We start from the raw sequence: 20,889 nt of genomic DNA on the forward strand, positions 1-20,889 counted from the left end.
CTCAATTGGGTCAGCGACAGACCCCTGTTATTTGTGTACGAAATTGTGGGGCCCAATCATGTGCACTTCAGAAGATCTTTGAGAACTAAACTGGTCAATTACACCATTGACTATGACATGGCTCTATGCAACAAAGAAGTAGACAGACAGCTGAACCCTGAATCTCTAACAAACAGCATATTTTCCTTTTATTTCTGCTCACATCCTCTCTAAACGCCTCACTCGTTCGTTACCTTAGATCTCCCAGAACCTCATAAATATACAATTTTAGTTATTATATAACCAGTAGGAGATGTGCATTACTGGAAGTCCACTGATAATACAATAGCGTCCCAGTAGCCTCATTTACACATACTCAAGAAAGAGCACACAATGACAACTTGTGTGGCACTACGTTGAATACGAGAACAATAAACAACTTGTATATCAGAAACAGTTGTATTTTGCTATGCAGTGCAATTTCAAGTACCCCATTCATCCCAACACAATCATCATAATTTTCCTTGGACCAGCAGCCAAAACTATTGTATGCCCTCTATTTCTGTAGGTTTCTAACACTGTATAATTTAAAGCAGTTTGCCCTTCTTCCCTGATGGGCACTTTAATAACTGACTGTTAATTATTACACACTCAACTTGGAGCCACTGTGGTGTCCTTCGGTACACTATTTCCTTTCATATTGTATGCTAACAGCTGTTAAGTAAGTTGCTGCAACCACACAGCTTGAAATCTCCAACATGATCCTCTGTCTGATCTTTCCAGCTTTCCAGGGCATTGTCAATCAAGACACCAGGTTGTCCAAGAACATTTTGGGCCCGCTGTGAGTAGATGCACAGATCTAATGAACAGAAACAGTTGGAAACAGTTTGCTCTCAGAACTAAAAGACATGGTCCAATGTTACTAATGCACAAACCACACGTTTTTAAAATAATTGGGGACAGTCTGTTTTTATATCAAGTATGTTTTACTTTCTTTAGTTTTTGCTTTGTGGCCTGGAGTTGTGCACTTTATTGAAGATTTTGAGGTACATTCAATATCATCACATGGACTGTTTGTAGATATCTAAGGAGGTTATGTGCCATTCATTTCAATATGAAAAGGGAATTGCTGAACAATCATTAGAATCAGTAGAGTAGTTAGTTTGAAATGGGGGTTATTTGTTGTGAATGGCACTCCATCTGCTAATGACACCCTAGTTAGCTGCCCAATATTGCCTTGCCCTAGTACAGACTGGGATACTTATCGAGGAATATTAGTAGGGTTATATACATTTTAGTCAGATAACTCCTCCTAATTGTCACGAAATACTCGCAAACATACACACAAACACATGCATACACTCACACTCTGATATTTGGTATGGCAGGTTTACCAGTACTTGTGAGTTGCACACTGCTTTGAAGCATAAGACACCCCAGGAAGTCACATTGAATTGTTTACTGCTCACCCGCTTTGATCATTGGTGTATTCTCACCTCTTCCAATAAGGAAGGTTTGTCATGGCTGAATTTAGCTAAATTATGAATTTTGATAGTGACACTCTTCATGATTTGCCTTGGGTTCCCACTAGTGCCACCAGAATTGCATAAGAACTAACTGTCTCCTTATTTGACTATAGACTTGGAAGAAAATTTGCTGCCAAGATAAGAGAAGATGTCTAAACAAAACCAGTTTTGTTCTACATCAGACTGTGATGGAGCGTTGCGTTCTAGGGGAGTCCCACTCCGTGTATCGCTTTAAAGGCTTGTAGTGAGTCCACTCAGGAGAGGAGAGAAGCTGAACTGAAGTCAAAAGCAAAATCTTACTGGAATGAAGGTCAGTTAGAGGCAACATTGAGTAGAAAGACCCTTTCATCGGGCCATGAGGATATACTGACTAGATGATCTAACACAGCCACAAGAATCATTTGTGCCCAACCATAGCACTTCAGGGTCATAAATGTGATGGAGCCATCAAAAGAAAGACCATATTTGTTGTTGAGCCTTTTGTGCCCTTTGCCCAAACATTTTGGGAACCTTTCTTGCTTCTGTTTATAGTCTGTTAGAGATGCAAGGTTCCTTCCATTTCTCATCAGTTCATTGTGTTTCATTCCACTGGCTCAAGTGTGTCTCTTTAAATCCTGAACTGTGTGAAGCATCGGGCTGCAACCTAAGATTTTAAAGATATTGCTGTTTAAATGTGGGGTAGAACCCTACCTCTTAGCTATTGCTATGCTTAATTGCTTGTTTGAACACATGTTTCTACTGGTGACTCCACTCATGTGGCTATCCCTGTCACCCAAATACTCCACCACGATCCTCAATTTTTGAGATATAACAGGCTGAAAGTTTGACACAGTGGGATGTCTACTGAGTGTTAGCCCAATTCCTGATAATAGTGGCTGGCCCTTTGAACACTGACATTGAGAGTAGTTAGCAGTGTTTCTTGTCCCCGAACTATGTTGCAAGTCACCGCTACAGGTGGGTGACAAATGTCCTTCCTCCAGAGGAGTTTGCTGAGTTTTGTCCACTCTGCACAGAGTTTAGCAAAACTCTGCAGAGAGGAGATTTTCCTCTTGCACTACTTCCCAACGTTAAGTTGATAAGCACGAGCGAGAAAAATCATACCCTAGACCTCCTCCCAGTGCGATTTCTCAATGCAGGTGTTCGTAGCAGGTCACTACTGCTTGCGTTGAGAAACCTGCCCTAACATTGAGGAAGCTGCGGGTCGAGTAGAACATCTACTCGAGTGGCAGAAAGAAGCAGCCTCCTCTTGCACTGCAGGTGGTGCCATTCACTCTACTTTTACACGCAGACAAACTCCCAGCACTAAAAAACGGTGCAAGTAGTGCAGTTTACCACACTCCTCCACGCGTGGCAGAGCTTTTGTTGGCACTTCGCGGCGTTCTGCATAGCAGAACTCCACACACTCCACCCAGGCCTACTCAACACCACTGAATCCTGGATGCCTGTGATCTCAGACATTGGCAACTATGTTGGCTACTTCCTCCATGCTAACCAGATATGTCATGTGATTGGGTTCACAATGCCAGCTCATTTTTGGGTTTCGTGTTTTAGGATTTTGAGCAAGAACTTAGCATCCTAATGTCAAACTCACTCAAATAGCTACCTGGCTTCCAGGGCTATTGAGAAACCAATTTTCATAGTAAAATAACTGAGACATGAGAATTTCTGGAGGTTGCCAAGGAATACTGACCGCAAGACTCATCATTGTCGATAAAATGTAATGGGGCCACGTTAGCGCTGCGCTTTGAAATCTTTGTAATCATATCTCCTCTTTAGAAGGTGCAAAAACCTTCCGTATTTTGCATATATATTAGGGTGAACTGTTCTACATTTGTGTCATCATAAATGAAGAACCATTAATGATGGCTTTTTTGTAGTGCAAACAATTTATGCCATAAGGTTCCTGAGGTTGAGATCCTCATAACCTTCTAAAATAAGCCTTGACTGATTGATCACTGTACCCTGTTGAAAAAATCGATACATATGAATATCTTGCATCCAATGGACAGTACAGTAGTATCCAAGGTGTGAGGACCATAGTAGTAAATTATAGACATTGCTATGAAAACACTGGTTGCTCCATGACCTCTAGAAATTGCCTACAAGTCCAATAGTTGGCAGAGATTCTAAAACTTAAAAACGCAGTAGAAAAGTTATATCAGCCCCTAAATCATGACTGAGGTCTTCCATTCTGATATAAATGGTGATATTTCCATAGAAGCCAGAAGTTACATTTGCAAGGATTTAATCAATTACAGTTTTACAGACCTGTTGACGTCAGTTGATATTTAAATATTTAGTTATATCATTCATTTAGTAAAGACTAGAAGTTGCATGCATTTCGTGGTGTTTAAATCAATTCCACAAGGGTCACCTTAGGTAGGATTGCAGCTGAGGGAATACATTCTATCTGGTAAGGAATATTGCATTGCATGTTAGCCAAAGATATGAAGAAGTTAATGAAGCTATCTTGTGTTAAATATTTTGATCAATGTTAAGCCACCTACCAAAAAACGATATTTTCTTTAAAGATCTTGAATGTGTGTGTTCTGCTTTGTGTGTAAGTTGCTCTGCTTTGTGTGTGTGTGTGTGCCCGTGTGCATTTCTGGTTGTTTGTGTGTGTGTGTCCATGCGAGGGAATCAGTAGATGGTGACATGGTTACAGAATATTTCTTCACTCCTAAGAATATGTACTATTCGAACTTCTCTCTTTTAACAATTTTGTAAATCCATCACTTTTTATGGCCGGCATTGCAGTCGTTTTAGGTTGCCTATCTGGTAACGGTCTCGAGCATAAATTGTTTGTTGTCTTTAAATGACATCACATTATCTTTTTTACAGCTCCAGAAGGACCTCCAGAAAATGTGACTGTGATAGCCTCTTCTAACCAAAGTATTATCATCAGTTGGCGGGAGCCTACTATAATCACAGGACCAATAACCTACCTCATTAATGTTTCCTCTGTAAGTCACTTGTACTTTTCTGCATTAAGTCTGGCATATGAGTTTACCTGTGCTTTGTGGCAGTTTGTTACTCGATCATCCTGAACATCTAAGTATGCATATGGCAATTTCACTTGGCCAATTATTAGAGAGTTTATATTTGTATTCATTCAACATTCCATTCACTATTTGAAACAATAGTATTTGTACACGATGCAAAGTAGTATGCTTGCAAGTTTCCAGAGTTATTCCGTTTGGAACAAGCGGAAACGAACTGCTGTAACCTTTAACTTTGAGAAATGGTTGGAAAATCCAACATGTTTATGAAATATTCATTTTACTCCTTCATAATGTCAGATCTGGTTGTGCTGATCTGCCCTTTGCAGAAGCAAGTAAATGTCGGATTCATTATTCCTCCATTTCATGTTCCTATCTGACAGCATGCGTTGGAATGAAAAACAACCAGTGGTTGGTAAAATACACTTTGGTTTTCACATGGAGGAATATTCTCAAAGGCTAATGTCTGGTGGTGCCGCAGTCATAGGATACCTCCTCGGGGCCCTTGAAGTCAGAGATTGAACTCCTTTGGGTAAGAAATCTTGCCAGTGCTTAATTTGAACCCATGGTTTCCGGTTCCTGGCACCGGCAATTAATTTTCAGCACTGGGGCCTGTGACAGTCTGCCACAAGGTGGTGCTGTCTGGCTACTTTAGGGATGACCACAACAACAGTTAATTATTAACTCAATGTACATTCAATCAATCAATCAGGAGTTTGTTAAAGCGCAACTACTCACCAGTAAGGGTCTCAAGGCGCTAGGGGTGGGGGGGGGGTGCAGGTTCCATTCCATCAAGGAGGGGGTCTGTCGAAGAGCCAGGTTTTGAGGTTTCTTGCGAAGATGGGGAGCGATGTTGTCTGTCTGAGGTGGAGCGTAAGGGCGTTCCATGCTTTGGCCGCGAGGAAGGAGAAGGAGCGGCCTCCCGATCTGGTCTTTCTGGTGCAGGGGACCTCGGCGTAGGAGAGCTGGGCTGATCGTAGGGTCCTTTGGGGTGCGTGGAATTTGAGCCGGCTGTTCAGGTATGCTGGTCCGGTGCCGTGGAGGGCCATGTGTGCGTGGGTGAGCATCTTAAAGGTGATTCTCGCCTCGACGGGGAGCCAGTGGGGTGTGCGCAGGTGCTGGGAGATGTGGCAGTGTTTTGGCAGGTTGAGGACCAGTCTTGCGGCAGCGTTCTGGATGTTCTGTAGCTTGCGGATGAGGTTTTTGTTTATTCCGGCGTAGAGTGTGTTGCCGTAATCGAGTCTCCTGGTGACAAGGGCGTGAGTGACTGTCTTTCGGTGTTCGAGGGGATCCATTTGAAGGTCTTACGAAGGAGGCGGAGGGTGTGGAAGCAGGAAGATGAGACAGAGTTGATCTGGCAGTCCATTTTCAGCTCGGAGTCCAGGATGATTCCCAGGTTGCGTGCGTGGTCTGTGGGGGTTGGCGGGTTTCCGAGGGCGGTGGGACACCAGGTGTCGCTCCAGGCGTCGGGGTTTGGGCCCATGATGAGTACTTCTGTTTTGTTGGTGTTTAGTTGTAGGCAGCTGTTTTTCATCCATTTGGCGACGGCTTCCATGCCTTCTCGAAAGTTTCGTCTGTCGGTGTTGGGCTCGTTGGATAGGGGGAGGATGAGCTGGGTGTCGTCTGCGTATGACACGATGTTGAGTCCGTAGGTTCTGACGATGGGGGCAAGTGGAGCCATGTAGACGTTGAAGAGCATCGGGCTGAGGGAGGAGCCCTGGGGGACTCCGCAGGTGGTAGGTGTGGGTCTCAGAGGAAAGGGGGGAGTCTTACCCGTTGCGTCCTGCCGGAGAGGAAGGAGCAGATCCAGTTGAGGGCCTTGTCCTGGATTCCTGCGTCGTAGAGTCTGCGTATTAGAGTGCGGTGGGAGACTGTGTCGAACGCCGCTGATAGGTGTAGGAGGATGAGGGCTACTGTTTCTCCTTTGTCCAGTAGGGTGCGGATGTCGTCTGTTGCGGCGAGGAGGGCGGTTTCCGTACTGTGGTTTTTTCTGAAGCCGGATTGGGAGGAGTCGAGGATGTTGTGTTCTTCAATGAATGTGGCGAGTTGGCTGTTGATGGCTTTCTCGATGACTTTCGCTGGGAAAGGGAGCAGGGAGATGGGTCTGTAGTTTTTGAGGTCGGTGGGGTCCGCTGAGGGTTTCTTCAGGAGGGGGTTGACCTCGGCGTGCTTCCAGTCATCGTGGAACGAGGCGGTCGCCAGGGAGCGGTTGATGCTGTAGCAGAGCATGGGTGCGATGGTGTCAGCGGCCCTGTTGAAGATGTGGTGGGGGCAGGGGTCCGTGGGGGCCCCTGAGTGGATTGAATTCATTGTCTTCAGTGTGTCTTTGGTGGTGAGGGCTGTCCAGTCATCAATCGCTGGTTTCCGAGTGTCGGGGGTGGTTGGTGAGGGTTCAGTGTGTTGGTTGTCTTTGTCGAAGTTGTCGTAGATGCTCTTGATTTTGTGGTGGAAAAAGGTGCTGAGTTTGTCGCAGAGGTCTTGTGAGGGAGGGATGTCGGTAGACTCGCTGGTGGGTTGGGCAAACTCCTTGATGATGCTGAAGAGTTCCTTGCTGTTCTGTGCGTGGGTGGAGATTCTGTCTTCAATCGCTTTTTTCCTCGTTTCTCTGATGAGTTGATGGTGAGCGTTGGTGGCGGCTCTGAAGTTGTTGTGGGCTTCTGTGGATTTGGTGTTTCTCCAGGCCTTTTCGAGGCGGCAGCATGTGCGCCTGGACTCTCGAAGTTCGGTGGTAAACCATCTGGCTTTCTTGGCACGGGTATTGTTGTTTTTCTTGAGGGGGGCTATGGTGTTGGTGCTGTCCGAGATCCATCTATGCAGGGTTCGGGCTGCGGGGTTGTGGTCGTCGTTTTCTGTGGAGGTTGGGGTGGAGTTGTTGAGTGAGGAGATGAGCTGGTCGTTGGTAATTTTGGTCCAGTTTCTTTGTGGAAGCAGGTGCTGGTGTCTGTGGATGGTGGGTGTTCTGAAGGTAAAGTGGACGCAACGATGGTCGGTCTATGGGAGTTCGGTGGTGTGGCTGACGGTGATGGAGTTTCCTGTAGTGAAGAGGGGGTCGAGGGTGTGTCCTGCTGAGTGCGTGGGCTCGGTCACGATCTGGCAGAGTCCAATGTTGTGGAGATTGTCCAGGAGGCATGTGGTGTTGGGTTCCAGTTGATTGTCGAGGTGGAAGTTGAGGTCTCCCAGCAGGGTGTAGGTGGTGGATGCGATGGCCTGCGGGGAGATAATGTCTGTGATGGAGTTGGCGAAGGGTCCGCGGGGTCCAGGGGGTCGGTAGATGAGGGTTCCTCGGAGGGCGGCAGTGGGGCTGGCCAGTATCTTGAAGTGAAGGTGTTCCATCAGTTGTGTGGACTCGTCAGGGAGTGTGCTCAGGCGGAGGCTGGATTTGTGGACGATGGCGATTCCTCCTCCTGGGTGGGTGGGGCGGTCCTTCCTGTAGATCTTGTATCCTTGGGGGATGGCGATGGCGATGTCCGGTCCTGAGGTGGCGTTGGTCCCGGTTTCGGTGAAGAATGCTACGTCCGGGGTGGTGCTGTCGAGGAGGTCCCAGATTTCTGTGGCGTGTTTGTGGAGGGATCGGACGTTGAGGAGGATGCATTGCAGGGTCTTTGGTTCGGTTGTGTTCTTGTGGGCGGGTTGTGCTGGATCCGTGTTCTTGGCGGTGCTGCAGGTGTGCCGGCAGCGGTGACAGCTGAAGGGTCCATGGGTGTCGGCTGGTGATGCTAGCTTGCAGTTGTTGTTGCAGCCTGGGTTGAGTGCGTGGAGTGCTGCTGGGTCGTAGCGTTGGTGGGGCGGAGGTCCAGGGTTCCTGGTACAGGTCGCGGACGGGTCGCGGACGGGCGCAGACGTGCTTGCCTTTGACGCACCTTCGGTGCACCAGCGCGCGCCCGCAGCCCGCGGCCGCTGCGCAGCCGCTCAGTGGCCGCCATTAAGTAGGGGTCGAATATTACCTGCTACCCAAGCCATTCTTATAGCTTTGGTGGCCTGAAATAGTTTAAACTGTCACACTTGTAGGAGTGTGAATGTTACTACTTGTGTTGTTACTATCGTTTGCTGCACTGGCAGGGACAATGCGTGGTACAAGGTGCAATGTCCTCGTGACGAGAGCCTTATCACTTATTTTTGTGCAAATTAAGCACTGGGTCTCTCCACCTACCAAGGAGGCAGGCTTGTGTTCTCTGTGTTCTCAAAGTACATTTGCATTTCTACAGCTAAGTATTTAACCCCTTCCCTGCTCAGCTCGTCATCAGCCCCGGTGGTCGTGTGCTGATGACGAGCTGAGCTCGTCATGTAACATGGCTCTTTGAATTTTGCCGCACACAGCGGGAAAAGCCGCCGCAGCGATGCGGCTAAGCATAGGATTAGCACAGTGCTATCCACACTGAGAAGTTAAATACCAAAATCCTTTTATCACTCTAGGCACAGTATTACAGCTTTATATTGGTAAAATACCATCCAAGCAAACCTGGAATGAATAAAAGTAACCCCTGACATGTATTTCACTGTCATTACAGCTCTTCAGAGAGGCTTAGCTTTTTACAGACACGAGGGAGCACCCAGTATACATCATAAGTATACCCTTTTATGCATTGAGTGCTGCATAAATTATGCAAAAAAGAAAGCAGAGAACTCTGGGTAGTTCCCAGGTTTAGGTGGAGGACAGCTGTAGTATAGAGCACACTACAACACCAGTGACACTCTGTCTGTTTTCTAGAAAAGTTTTTAAGCATAGGATTAGAAAGTGCCATCCAAGCGGCCTCCTCCCTGAGCTTTGTTAGGCCCTTGGGACTCCATCCCTCGGGGACCGTTTTTTTTCAAATTAAAGGAGAGTGGGGGCAAGTGGACCACCCTCCCGAGCCTTGTTAAGACCTGGGGACTCCATTCCCCAGGATCATTACTTAAAATAAAGGGCAGGGGGCCGCTCTGCTCCCCTCCCCGAGACATTATTAGCTCCAAGAACTCCATCCCCCGGGGCCCTCATTACCTTAAGGTAGGTGCCCTGATGCCCACCCAAGGCCCCCACCATATACCTGCATGCAGTGAGAGTTGGCATTGCTCCTGCCAGCGGGGAGCAGCTACTAATATTTTGATCTATTTCCCTGCCCGTATCAGTGTGGAGAGGGAAGCAAACAAAATTCTGCTCCCGGCTGGCAGGAGCATTTTTAAAGTTCCCCCCAGCTTAGAGCAGACTTTGTGTTTGCCTCAATGTGGCAAGAAATTTGAAGGGAGCAAACACAGATTTCCCTGTCGGTGTGAGCAGGGAAACTACTATGTCCCGGGGGTGGTGTCCCCGGGACATAGCTAGTGAGCTGGCCTTGGGCTCAGGGCAGTGGGCTGCGCAACCCACCTCCCTTTTCAAAAGTTTAGCACTCCTCTTAAAAAATACATCAGGCCCAGGGAGATGAGGTCCCCGGGCCGAAATTGGCCTCGGGAGGGTGCTGTGTGCCACCCTCCCCCCTCAAAAATATGTTAGGCCCAGGAAATGGGGTTTCTTGGGCTGAAAAGCCCAGTGGAGAGGGACCACGTGGCCCCTCCCACTGAAAAAGACATCAGGCCCCAAGGGATGGCATCTCCAGGGCCAAAATCGACCCGGGGAGAGGGCCTGTGTGTCCCGCTCCCACTAAATTAGCTGTCGGGCCCGGGTGATGCACTTACTTTGCTGTTTGCTCTAAGCTGTGAAATTACACTCAGTGTTGTCTTGTCTACACTCAACAGACACATTATGGTTAGAGTAGACATGGTTTATAACGGTATTTCTATCTGCAATCAGAACATAATTATCAAGAGCATGCATCAGTGTAAGCTGTTGAGAGTGGAAGACCAGACCGCACATGCTCGCTACTGTGCCACCAACATAGTTTAGAATGCCCGCAGGCTTTTTCTGGGGCGAGACTGTCTATCCTACAAACGTGTCTACCCTGAGGAGATGAGTTAGCATTTGCAAGCTGGGCTGGATAAAAAAGTTGGCTCATTTCTAAGGTTTTCTTTAATTGTGAGTACAACATTAAAATTACCCAGAGATAGGCGCTTTCAAAATACCTCTATTTCAACACTCGGAAATGAGGTTATGTGGATTTCTTCACATGGAAACATGAGAAACACTATGACTTTTTGCTTAATGTTTTGGAAAGCAGTCCACACTGTGGCTTTTAAAAGACCGAAATTAAAGGAATAGCCTGGGAAATGTGAGCGAATAAGAAATGTAAAAAGAAAACATGACATTCTCAGAGGATTTTATACCAGTAGTAGGAGCCAAAAGACTGGCTTTTAAGAAGTAAAAGGATTTAGAGCTAAAAAAGGCCGTGCTGTGCATTTGTCTGTGACTAAGGTTCGTAAATGAGTGACAGATGGGTGACAGGCTAAAGAAACAATACCACACATAGAGAAAAACATATTCGATACATGTTTTCAAATAGGAGGGCGCTGAAGGATGGAATGTTAAAGTCGAGGAAAGGAGACGGAAAGTAAGCTAAAAAGGCAAATAAAATACTGTATTAGTGAACAAAGGCTTGTTTGAAGTATTTGCAAAGAATAAAATACTCGAATATGTTAACAATTGCATCACAGAACTTCAAAAAGTAATTGAGATTATGGGGCCACTCCCATGAGAGCGAGTTGCACGGAGCCTAACAAGATGAACTGAGAAACGTATCTAATCACTCCACGAAGACCAGTGTGGTGTGGGCCAACTTGATGGGTGCAGATGTAGCCAAGCTTCACAAAAGGTGAACATTTAGAGAAAGTGAGCAGTTAGACCTATGATCATGACCTCTCTGTTGTAGAATGCAATGTGAAAACATATGCAAGACAGATTTGTGGGATAAAGTAAAATCACTGATGTAGGATGCACAACAGCATAAATTCAACAAAGGGAAATGTGGGCTCAACAAACAACCTGTTTTTAGAACACAAGGGAACCCAGTCGGAGGCCTTCGGACCATGGGTTAGTTACCTTATTACAGAAAACAGTGGTCCTGAGGGTTTACAATAAGACAAGAGGATAATAATATAGACTACAGTCAGGGCTATATTTTTCAACGCCCAGCCGGGCGTGAGTTTATTTAGGGAATAATGTAGAATCGTGTTGACCCAAAGGGGGGCCAAGGTAAGTGGCGAGATGGGGCACAATCCTGTACCTATCCCAAAAAAAGTTAGAAAAACCAATCACAGCGAGAGAGATAGAAGAGAAAAGAAAGTTTTTCAGGCAAGAAACAAGTTTTGAGCCAGAGGGTGATTTGCAGTTACAGTAAATGTTTTCAACAAATTCAACCTACAGTGTAAACAATTTCAAGTATACATATTAAATCATGTGTTACACTGTATAGTGCGTCGACGTTTCGATCCCTAAGGGCTCAAAATACACTGGGATCATCATCAGGACAGTTTTATAATTAATGCCTGCATTACAATGCGACAGCCTGGCACTAATTTGGAGCAGTCGCTAGGAGTTGGCAGTAGTAGTTCTGAACGGTGGAGAGATAGTTCTCACGGGTTCGGGTAACTGGATGCTGGCTACGCTTGGAGTAGCCGTCAGGGTGGAGTCACAAGGGATGGTACTCCGTATTGGAAAGGATTAATCCGTACGGAGGAGGGTGTAGTCTGCTTGAGTCTGCAGCCACGAGTTCGCTTGCTTCTCGGTCGAAGCGGCAGCGGGGCGGGTGAAGCACAATGGACTACTTCCCTTTTTCCTTTTGCAGGACTGGGAACTAATTATTCTTAATATTGAAGCAGCATCTCTGCTGCTCCAGTGTGTGTAGGTTAACTTGGGATAGCTTTTGACTAATTCACCATAGGCTTATAAATTGCACCAGTGGTAACTGTCACGTTGTTGGGACCTCACACCGGCCAGCACTCGTGGAGGGACACTCACGGGCCCACACATACACCGCAGCACAAATGAGGGACACATACACTGGATACTGACTGTCTGGGCCGGAAGTCCCGAGCGACCCCGGCCCCTTTATTTAAGCTCTCTGGCCACGCCTGGCCAGAGAGTAATACAATGTGTGGAGGTACTTCCAGGGATGCCTCTCCCCTCAGATGATACACTAGAACGCTACATCCCATCCCAACTTGGTCCTTTGAACAAAATGATGACCATTACACTTCAGCAAACAAAGTCAGCCAGTCTCTCGTTAGGCTGAGGGTTCCGCCTCAGTTTGTACGGGTGTCGTCGGCTCCCTTGCTCTTGGCGGGGACTGGTTGATCCTTGTTTGATAACATTATCCTCGGGCCCAAGGCTTTCTGAATGTTGTGACCTTGTTGGGGTTTGAGGGGAGACACCATTAGGAATGCATCCTGCTTCGTAAGGTTGTAGCTCGGCAGCTCTTGACTGATCCGCACCCCGTGGTGTTCTGACCAGGAGCAGAACCTTCTTGAACCATGAAACGTTTCTCATTATTGTTTCATCACCTCCTGCGGTGACTGCCGTTCCTTTGATTGGCTTCACGGTCCACAACCCGGGCTCATAGGGAGTGCTGAACTTGCCCTCGCTCCACCGATTTCGTAGTAGCACGGAACACCCTGGCGCCACCACGCGACTCTTCGCTCTGCGCCGATGACTTGCTGTGTCATTGGTCCTTTTCCTCTTTGCTTGTGTTTCCGCCCAGTCATAGGGTTCGTGTCTCCAGTTGTCGGCCATTGGTAACATGTCCCGACGAGGCCCCATCAGCATGAGAGACCACGGAGATCGTCGTGTAGTACAGTGAGGCGTGCTGCGATACTCTCGTAGGAATTGTTGTAGCGCAATTTCTGGGTCTGCATTTTCAGCCACAGCGATGCGCAGTATCTTGTTGGTGGTGCTCATAAATTGCTCAACTTCGCCGTTAGCTTGCGGCCACTGGGGGGTGATTCGCTGATGCTCTACCCCCAACCGCGCTAAGAATTATTTGAACTCACTTCTTTGAAATGGGGGTCCGTTATCGGTCTTGATGATGTGTGGCAGGCCAAAAAGAGCAAACGACTTTTCCAACACGGGTTGCAGATTAGCAAACGCTGTGGATGGCAGAATTCCGAAGATCGGGTATTTGGTATAGCTGTCGATGAGCACAGCAGTGACTCTCCCGGCTGGGAAACTGCCGAAATCAAGGCTCACCCATGACCATGGCGATGGGGCTGGATCTTCTGTGATTATGGGTGCGGGAGATTCGGCGTTGCTTGTGAGTTGACACGCCCTGCAGTTTCGTACGACGGCATCTATGCTGTTTTCTAGATCAGGGAACCACACCTTTTCTCTTATCCTTGACTTCATCCGCCCAATGCCTTGATGGCCGACATGGGCAAGGATCGTTGCTCGTTCTTCCAGGCTTTGGGGTAAGACAATGCGTGAGCCTCTTAGTATAACCATGTTTTCTGCAGCACTGAGTTTCTTTCGAACTTTCCAAAATGTTCCTAGTCGGGCCCGGTCAGGCTCATTCCACCCTTGGATGTTCTTAAGGAATACTTCCCAAGATCCGTCCTTCAGAGCGTCGCTGCATGATAGTGTCTTTTTCCATATGTGACTTGACCTCTTCTATCGAGCGAGCTCATGGACACGACCATTGGGCAACCATGTTGATCAATTCTTCTGTCTCTGCCTCTTGGTTACTGTCTGCTTCAGTTGTTAGCACTGGGTGGCGAGACAAGGAATCGGCAGGGTTCTTTGCCCCCGGTCTATATAACAGTTTCATTTGGTAATGTTGCAATTGAATGGCCCGCCTTTCGATTCTGGGAGGTGGATGAGGCGCTGTTCCAATAGTTTCAATAGTGGAATGAGAGGTTGATGATGTGTTATTACTCGAAAAGGGTGTCCGCTCACATATACGTGAAAATGATTGCAGGCCCATTTGATCGCCAATGCCTCGCGCTCTATTTGTGAGTACCTGGATTCTGTTGCTGTGAGCGATTTAATTGTGAAAGCTAACGGGACCCACGTCCCTGGTTCAGTCTCTTGGGTGAGCAGAGCCCCTATGCCCACCGGGCTGGCATCTACTAGTAGCTCCGGGGGACGAGGTTGCAGCCTTGGATGAGTTGGCCGTTACCTCTTTGGTTTGTTCATCTTCCATGCAGGTGCTGGCTAATTCTCTGAGACGTGCATGGAAAGTGTCCATTGACTCTCCCTCTCTCTGTCTGGCTTGTCGGAGTTTGAACCGTTCATAATGTGGATTGAGTTGTGGGTAAAAATGGGCATTTAAAGCTCTGACTGCGGCATCATAGTCCGTGGGCGCACCAGTATTCCAGTAGGTGTTCAAACAGATTATATATTTTGTCTCCCGCGAAGTGAAGCAGCAGCGATCTTTTGACGGCTCCATCAGTTTCCCTTGTCGCCACGAAGTAGTTGTCGAAAGACGTCCAACCCATAACTTCCACCTTGGTGACGCCGTGGCAGGATCAATCAGTTCACTGAATGGCTGAAGTGCAGTAATCTGGGTGTGCACTGGGTGTGGTGGTGGTACTGGTGGGGCCACCTGCTGTTGAGCTGCTGGTGCCACTGGGTTTGACATGGTGTGTTTTCACTGGATGGCTGCACAAATTGTGGCTTATGTGCCCATGTCTCTATGTGCCTGCGCGCCATGTTGAGCTAGTTTTGCCAGTGTTTTTTGTTTTTCTTAGGGTTAGGGGATGTTGCCCCTTTTCTATTGTGTGCTTAGTGCCCCAGGCGAGTTGCTCCAGTCTTTGTTGTGTGGTGTATTTGTTTCCCGATATGGCTTGCTTTTGCCTGGAAGGGCTCGACCGTGTTGACAGGTTCCCCGCTGTCTGCGAGGTGCTTAAATGTCGGTAGACGATCTCCGGAGTTCCTGCAGGGCACGCACCGCTCAGGCTCGCTTTGCTTTCCCCCTCCGCGGCCTTCAGTATCGGCTGCCCTGTATTCTGGGCATGCGCGTGCTGTTCTTCAGGGTTACGGGAGCCTTCGGCAGCGCTGAGGCGTCGTCAGCCGATGTGCACAGTGTTTTCTCGGGTCGGAGAAAACCAGTGTGCTGCTGCTGGGCTGTGCGCTGCTCACCCTTGGGGCTGCCGATGACGGTGTTCTCCTCCGGCGATCTTCGCGCCGTTGAGGTCGCGCATGCCGGTGCCGCTTCCGATCACAGGTAGGCGGTGATTGTTGAGTTTAGAGTTTGGGCATATTGCATCCCACCCTCGTCGCCCGTGTCACGTTGTGGGGACCTCACACCGGCCAGCACTCGTGGAGGGACACTCGCGGGCCCACACATACACCGCAGCACAAATGAGGGACACATACACTGGATACTGATCGTCGGGGCCGGAAGTCTCGAACGACCCCGGCCCCTTTATTTAAGCTCTCTGGCCACGCCTGGCCAGAGAGTAATACAATGTGTGGAGGTGCTTCCGGGGATGCCTCTCCCCTTGGATGATACACTAGACCGCTACAGTAACAACATTTTCCTGAATTGTGGTTGGCTGTAGCCCACTAGTGTTTTAAGAAGTGTTGGTTCTTGAAGACATTCCTGATCCATGAAGTGAAGAGGAGCTTTTGTGTCTTGCTCTAGAGGCTGCTGGATGACCTTGCGTATTAGGATTTGGCAAACCAACTTACCAACAAACTTTGGCAACTAGTTGTATGCTTTGCCTGCCTGCTGCATGCCATGACTGCCAGTTTTGGAAGGATTAAAGTACCTGGAGAGTGTGTGGCTTGGTAACCATTGCATTACAAGGAAGTCAATGCTCCCAGATGCTGAGTAAGCATTGCTGAAAACGGAGGAACTGTTTACATTCAGCCCAGACCCTGTTTGCCTCCGTTGCCATGTCTGATTTATATGAATCAAAGTTCACAAAAACTAACATGTACAAATTTTACCAGAACACTATACTATGCAAATTCACTGAATAGAGTGGCAAAGTGCTTGCATCAATCCAATGAAACCTCGCCTTCTCCGCATAATGCTCCATTGTGATTGTATCGCCTGTCAACAGTTGTGCAACCTTGCTAAACCTAATCGTTCTGGCTCTTCCTCCTGAGAGATTAAAATCTGTATTTTGTGCAAGAGGAGAACTGACTAGTAAACACTGTGCAGAGCATCCAGTGTCCACACATCAAGTATCACCTGTCAACAAGCACCATTCACCCTGGAATTAACATTCTTCGTCTTCATAATGATCACTCCATCAGAATGCTTGACCTTGCAGAACCCTACCATAAATAGGATCAGATAGGGTGCCCTCCAATCTGTATGCATTCTTGCCTGATTTACCTGGGCCTCCCATTTAAAAGAGTATTGAAATCAGCTATCTTAGCTAGGCAGATTCCAGCTAAGTGTTCACAGCCAGTCTTCATCCCAAAAGTTCAAAATTCATTGGTGCCGCCACTAGGTCTCATATTTAAACGGCAAGTGATAACATACTCGTTTTGCCAATGGTTTTTTCCTTCCTATTTTCCGTCTGCTGCTAGGTGCTTCCAAGCAGCTTTCTCTTCTTTTCGTGCTTTTCCTATTGTGAAATTGCCATCTGGTATGTCAGAATGGTAAAGTAAAAAAAAAAAAAAAGACTGCATCACAGCACATGCTTACGCATGTTTTACAAACCATTTATGCACCTGTATTGAAATGTCATAATTAAAAAAACATTTAGAAATGACTGCCTGCCGCGTGCATATGTGTGTGTATGCATCCCAAAATATGCACATACATTAGTGAAAATCAGTCATTTTGACTTTTTTTACTTTGCCATTCCAGCATGACGGATGCCATGTCAAAATAAATTGTGCAGGAAAGAAATTAAGTAGACCTGTAGCACTTTCCAACTGCAACTACTTGGCCCTTAAAAACACAAAATCAAAATGATAAAAAATGGGGAGCAGGGTGAAGATAGTTGGTGGTCACCAGAGAGCAATGGAGAAGGTGATTGTGAGTTGAGGACTGGGTAGGTACGTAAGGTGCGGGGGCCCATGGGATAAAAAAAAGAAAATTAAAACAAATAAAACAAATACATACCATGTGTGTTGACTACTTTTTCAAGGTGTTCATATCCACGAGATGCTGAGAGCTGACACCAACAATGATGCAATATAGGAGCCAATTCTCTAAAGCCATCAAAACCACAGTTGCCAAAGGCTGAAAAGGGCTGTCCATAAGCCCCAAAATGTATCACTAAGTATGTGTGTGCTGTGTACGGTTTGGTTTGTGTTGTGTGATGACTTGAGATTTTGCTAGACTTCTAAATCTGTCTGTAGGTGAGACCTAAAAAGGGGTGTTAGAAATGGGGGTCGTTAGTTGGCAGAGGTAGGTATCTTTTTCCCAAAAAGGGACCCTTGCTTCTAGTCAGCATAACTGGGATACACTCCTAAAATAACCCTTGCTCACCCCCTTGGTAGCTTGGCACGAGCAGACAGGCTTATCTCAGAGGCAGTGTATAAAGCACCTAATGAACACATACAGTAATACAGTGCTACAAATGGACACCACACCAGTTTAGAAAAGTAAGTAATCTTTATCTAAATTAAGACAGGGCCAAACGACAAAAATCGACAATACCGTATCAAAAATAAGGCTCTTAAATGATAGAAATAGTTCAGTTCAATGCAAGTTGTAAATGCAACACTTTTCCCACAAAGTACCTCAGATGCGTCATGCAAAATAAACAAAAGGGTCGCTGGGAAGGTGATGCATCAGTTCCTTGCTAGAGGAGAGGCGATGCATCTGTTCCTTACTGCCGCGCAGGGGAGACGATGCATCTGTTCCTTACTGGAGAGGAGGGGATGCATCTGTTTCTTAATGCATTCCGGTTACGATGGGACGATCCGGTGCGATGATCCAGTACAATGTGTGAGTGTTTGCAGTCGCACGCCAGGTGCTGCAACAATTTTCTCAGCGATGCTTCAGGACCTGGTGTGGATGCGGCTCACTTCTCCGTGGCTTGACAATGCGTCGGGACCAGGTGCGCATGCGGCACGTGTCTTCTCCGTGGCTCTCTGATGCATCGGGAACTGTGCGGATGTGACACGCTTCTTCCTCGTTACATCGATCTTCCAGCTCCCAGAGACAAACAGTCTCTAGAGGTCCTAAACAGCAGCAGGCAGCTCTTTGCAGGTTTGTATTCCCAGCAAGGAAATTCAGGGAAGCTGGTGGTGAATTCTTTGAGTCCTGAGACTTCAGAACAGGGGGCAAGCTCAGTTTTAAGCCCTTGGAGATCTTTTCTTCAAGCAAGTGACAAAGCAAACAGCAAAGTCCTTTTTCTCCTTTCCTTGGCAGCAAGCAGCCACTGCAGGCCAACCCCAGACAGCAAACAGCACAGGGGCAGTATTCCTCCTCAGCTTCTCCGGTGCTTCTCCTTGGCAAAGGTTCCTTTTGATTCCCAGAAGTGATCTAAAGCTCTGGGATCTGGGTCCTACTTTTTATATACACAAATCCTTTGTTCTCTGAAGGCAGAGAGGGTCTGTACCCAGCCAAACCCACTTCTGTCCTCTCTGGTGCAACTTCCTGGCAGGAAGTGGAGACAGCATTGTTGAAAGCAGACCTGGCCCAGGCAGGTGAATGAAAATCTCCTCCCCCTACTCCTGCCGGACCCACTGCCCTCTCCAACTCTTGTCACTCACAAGACAGACATGCAATACACAAACCTGGCAGAGGCACAATGGATGGTTAGGCAAGGAAATGCCTACTTTCTAAAAGGGGTATTTTCAAACACAGAATGTAAAACTCACACTCACTAAAAGATGCACTTTAACATTCTGAGTTCAGGCATACTAAATTTTATTTTCCTATCTTGTTCCCAGGGTCAGTTATGTTTATAAGTTGTTATAAGCAACCTGCCCATTCTGGCCTATGGGAACAGATAGCCTTGCAGTAGTGAAAAACAAAATTGGCAGTATTTCATGCTACACACATCAGGGCATGTTGTGCCTTTCACATACAATACACCCTGCCCACAGGGGCACCTTGGGCCTACCTTAGGGGTGACTAGCATGTAGAAAAGGGAAGGTTTAGGTATTGGCAAGTGTGTGCACTTGCTAAGTAGACAAGGCAATCCCAGACTGCACACAGGCTCTGCAATGCAGGCCTGAGTCACATTTTACAGGCTGGCTTCTGTGGGTGGCATAATCAGTGCTGCAAACCCACCAGTAGCATTTTATTTACATGCCCTGGGCACACATGGTGCACGGTACTAGGGTCTGACAAGTAAATCAAATAACCAATCATGGAATTACTAATCCATAACAACAATTTACAAAAGGGAGCACTTTGGCACTGAACAGCAGTGGGAAAGTGCCCAAAGCATCTAGACCAGCAAAAACACAGGAGGCACCAGCCAAAAAATGGAAGGGAGACCCACGCCAGTGGTGTCAAGTCTAACACTTGGCATCAGATCAGACCTGTATTAATCATCATTGTTGACTGATATCAAGTTGGTTGTTCACGGTGGCGTAGCAAGGGGGGGGCGGCCTCCCCTCCCGTTCTTACCTGTGACTGTCGCAGGAAGCACCAGCAACCCCCTCTCTTATATGCGGCACAGTGACCACCATGGGCAGCACAATGGTTTGCTACACCACTTGTTGTACAATGTGGTTTTGGAGATTGGCTTGGCATGCTGGAACAGTGCTTTCCTTTAACCCCAAATATGTGATGGTTACAACACAGAAAGTTTTATTCATTTGGCCTTCATGGATCGGTCATCAACCTTCAATAGAGTCAACAGGCCAGGATTGTGGCAGCTCATCTGGAAGATAGAACATTTCTTTTACATGCAGCCATAACACCTTTTAGAGATAATAATACATCTCTACAAAGATGTTAGCATGGATGTGTCCTGTTGTCATTTCTTTTTAATTTCTGTATTGAAAAGAAATTGTACATCTTTTGAAAGACAGTGTCCGTTCGAAAACCCCAAAGTTCAGTCCCATAAAAAGCAGATGCACCAGTTTTTGCCCTATGTATTACAAGTAGGCGTGGGCGGAAAATCCGTTCCGCTCGCGGATTTTGCGGATTTTCGGGAAATCCGCAATCCGCGAGATTTGCGAATTTCCCGCAAAATCCGCAAATCCGCGAGCAGCGGATTTTGCTCGCACTGTTCGCGTGAGTTCGCGCCCCGCGAATAAGTGCAAAATTGGAGAAATACGATCTTAGCAAAACTGAAAGTAACTACTTACCAGGTTCAAAAGTTCAGGCTCATCATTAGTAGCCATTTCCTGGAGTGCTTCCTGAGGGGCCCCTCCAGAGTTCAGTTGCCAGTTGAAACTAGTATGTGACCCTGCTCTGAACCTCAGAATAGTTACACATATGCCACAAAGGTCCTGAATTACAGCTAAGGGAGACAAGCAGGAGCCAGGCTGGAAGTTAAAATCCATTAATCAGCCCCTAATTCATTATTGTCAGTTGGGGCAGGGCAGGTGTTGTAACTAATTTTGCAACAATGAAAGCACTTAGCAAGTGCAAAAGATCACTAATCAGGGCGCACTAAGG

At 47.1% G+C, this 20,889-nt stretch overlaps 1 protein-coding gene across 1 annotated transcript in view; it reads left to right on the top strand.

Annotated features, from left to right (window-relative positions):
- Window positions 1-20,889, top strand: part of PTPRQ (protein tyrosine phosphatase receptor type Q) — a 1,452,710-nt gene that overhangs the window by 1,100,959 nt on the left and 330,862 nt on the right. The window contains exon 48 of the mRNA XM_086919596.1: window positions 4,347-4,468. Within this exon, the coding sequence (XP_086775722.1) occupies window positions 4,347-4,468 (122 nt within the window). The remainder of the gene's footprint in view (window positions 1-4,346; window positions 4,469-20,889) is intronic.

The sequence above is a fragment of the Lissotriton vulgaris genome, chromosome 1_1, assembly GCF_964263255.1.
Source record: "Lissotriton vulgaris chromosome 1_1, aLisVul1.2, whole genome shotgun sequence".
In the NCBI taxonomy this organism is placed as follows: domain Eukaryota; kingdom Metazoa; phylum Chordata; class Amphibia; order Caudata; family Salamandridae; genus Lissotriton; species Lissotriton vulgaris.